The 2,763-nt window shown below is 56.2% G+C and overlaps 1 protein-coding gene and 1 non-coding gene across 2 annotated transcripts; both read right to left on the bottom strand.

Moving 5' to 3' along the window:
• Positions 1 to 331: 331 nt before the first annotated feature.
• Positions 332 to 2,763, bottom strand: RPL13 (ribosomal protein L13). The gene is made up of 6 exons (XM_003280616.4): positions 2,674 to 2,763; positions 2,325 to 2,448; positions 2,020 to 2,161; positions 1,637 to 1,810; positions 1,004 to 1,060; positions 332 to 525 (listed from the first exon to the last, which is right to left on the bottom strand). Exons 2-6 carry the CDS (start codon positions 2,426 to 2,428, stop codon positions 367 to 369), a joined length of 636 nt encoding a protein of 211 aa, XP_003280664.1. The 5' UTR covers positions 2,429 to 2,448; positions 2,674 to 2,763; the 3' UTR covers positions 332 to 366.
• Positions 1,871 to 1,954, bottom strand: LOC115831892. Its single transcript, XR_004027389.1, has one exon. It is a non-coding gene; the product is annotated as a small nucleolar RNA MBII-202 (small nucleolar RNA).

Here is a 2,763-nt window from a genome sequence, read left to right as displayed (position 1 = left end):
TCGGTCTCAAAAAAAAAAAGAAAAGAAAAGAATGTTTTGTTTTAGTTTAACAGGAGAGGCCAACACTTGGCAGGGCCATCTAATACCTTGGTGTCTGTGTGAAGAAGCCCAGTGAAGGGAAGGGTCAATCTGTAACCTCCCCAGAAGAACACCATTTTACATCGGTCACTAACCAAACACCAACAGTGCTTTAACACAGAAAGCAAAGCATTATCCAGGGCTTGGACTGTCTTTCAAGAAAGCCCCAAACCCCGTGCCAGGAAGTCACAGCAGCGAAGCCCCATCCCAGGCCCAGGTGTTCCCACGAAACACACCACGTGCAGACCCAGCATGACTGCTGACTGATTCCAAGTCCCCAGGAGGGCTTTATTTTTTCTTTTCAACATCCTGTTCTGCGGCTTCCTTGGCTCTTTTTGCCCGTATGCCGAAAAGCCGGGCGTTGGCACGGGCCATGCGGAGACTAGCGAAGGCTTTGAAATTCTTCTCCCCCTCAGTGATGACTCGAGCTTTCTCCTTCTTATAGACCTAGAAGAGAAACACAGGTCGTTAAACCCACATGCACCAACGGCCAAGGGAACAACCAAGCGTCGCAGAACCCGGAGGACCTCCCGGGGGTTGGGGGGCAGGTTCGCTGCCCTAAGCACGGCTGAAAAGCAACCCTGAGTCAATCGCCTTCCCTGGGATTTAAAAAAAAAAAAAAGAAAGGAAAACCCTCCCTGAGCTGGACATGGCAGCTGTCCTGTAAACCCAGAAATTCAAAACCAACGTAAGCAACATAGAGAAACTCTTTCCAAAAAAACACACAAAACAAACAAAAACATTTCCCAATGTATGGCTTCGTGGTTGCAAGAAGTAAAAACTAAGAAGAAATGTTCCTTTCCGCAAACCTCGACACCCACAACTGCCACTATTAACTTTCTTAAGCCTGATCCCCATCTCAGATACCCACGTGTTCACCCACTAATCTTGTCTAAAGCCTGGATTTGAGCAAGTGTCCACTTACATTCCGGATGGGCATGACCGGTCCTGTCAGCTGGGTGGCCAGTTTCAGTTCTTCAGCCTGTTGGTGAATGAGAAGAGTTAAGTGGGTTTGGCCGCAAGGACTCCACCCTCACCTGGCCCCAAACTTCCCCCTGGGGATCCCATGTTCAGGACCAGCGTCTGAGCCTTTTCTACAACATACTTTGTGACCCCAGTGTTAAGAGCAGTTCTTATTAGTTAGGTGACTATCTTACTGAGTTGACGGAACACGCATCAGACAGTTTCTACCTGCGAACCACGGTCGGGGCAGAGAAAACTGTTCCCTAATTCAACTACCCAGAAATGTATACAATGGACTCTTTATCAACCTTATCCTACAAGGTCTTTCTAGAAATATTTTGGAATATGAAGCATGTTAGGGAGAGCAATGATGTCAATGGAAAAAGCTGGCTCCAAGTCACACAGCCGTTGCCATGACCATTAAGGTTATCTCTGCTGAAAAGCACAGGTGAACCTTAGCAGTCCCGCTTAGTTCATCATCCACAATGTTTTGGTTCTTCTCACCCCAGCAATACCCAGAGACGGGTGTCACTGATAAAGGAAACAAGCCTCACTGTCCCTGCGCGCCAGGACGGCCACAGAGCCGTGTACTCACAGAACTGTCTCCCTTCTTGGGGGCCGAGGGCTTCCTGGGGAAGAGGATGAGTTTGGAGCGGTACTCCTTCAGCCGCTGCACGTTGGCCTGCAGGGATTCCGTGGACTTGTTCCGCCTCCTCGGATCCACAGAAATGCCGATGGTCCGGGCCACCTTCTTGTGAATGCCGGCCACCTGTCTCAGAACCAGAGAGAGATGGAGGCAGGCCCGGGCTTTCTCCAGCCCCGAGGCCTGGATGAAAAGCCTCAGGAATCAGATGGAAAAGGGTTCAAATGTGCTTTCATCAAGGCCGTACAGCGATTCCGGAGAATGTCATCACGCGACTGAGGCCAACAGAGGGGGCTTGGGGGCCTTCCTGACACCGCAGCGCTGCCAGTACTCACCCTGAGCTCCTCCAGGCTGAAGCCGCGGCCGGCGCGCACCTTCGTGTGGTACCGAACCGTGGGGCAGCGCACGATGGGCCGGATGGGCCCCGACGCGGGGCGCGGGGCGATGCGGCGCGCCTTGGCTTGCCGGGCTTTGCGCCTGGTGGAGAGAAGCGCAGCGGCGGTCACCCTTGCCTAAGGCCGCCAGGCAAGCGCTCCGCGACGGCGGCAGACAGCGCCCCCCGCCCTGGCATCGGCCACCCCCAAACCAAGGCGCAGCCGCCGGCACGAGCCCGAGGGGCAGCCCCGAGCGCATGGCTCACCTGCGGATCTTCCGGGCCGGCTGGTTGAACCACGTGGCCACGCGCCGCTGCCAGTCCTTGTGGAAGTGGGGCTTCAAGACCATGCCATTCCGGCTGGGCGCCATGGCTGCCTACGACCCTGCGGCTGCGGACGAGAGGGGAGCGAGTGAGAGGCCGGGCCCCGGGCGCGCGCACCCCCCGGGCCTCCGCCCCGAACCCTCCAGAATGGGCCGTCCGGCCGCGCCTAGAGCCCAGGCCGCGGCCGAACGCTGTCTGCGAAGAAGAAGCGGCCCATGCATTCCCGCGCTGACTGCAGCGCCAGGCCGATGGCGCTGGATGAACCCAAAGGCCGGGACCCAGTCTCGCTCACCTCCCGCGCAGGAAAACAGCCGAGCGGAAAGGAAGCGGTACCGCAATGCACCCTGGGATGATAGCAGGGCCGGCCAACCAGAAGCGCCAG

Source organism: Nomascus leucogenys, chromosome 2, assembly GCF_006542625.1.
Source record: "Nomascus leucogenys isolate Asia chromosome 2, Asia_NLE_v1, whole genome shotgun sequence".
Lineage (NCBI taxonomy): Eukaryota > Metazoa > Chordata > Mammalia > Primates > Hylobatidae > Nomascus > Nomascus leucogenys.
Note: the sequence above shows the minus strand (reverse complement) of the source record. Positions and strands in the feature narration are given on the sequence as shown.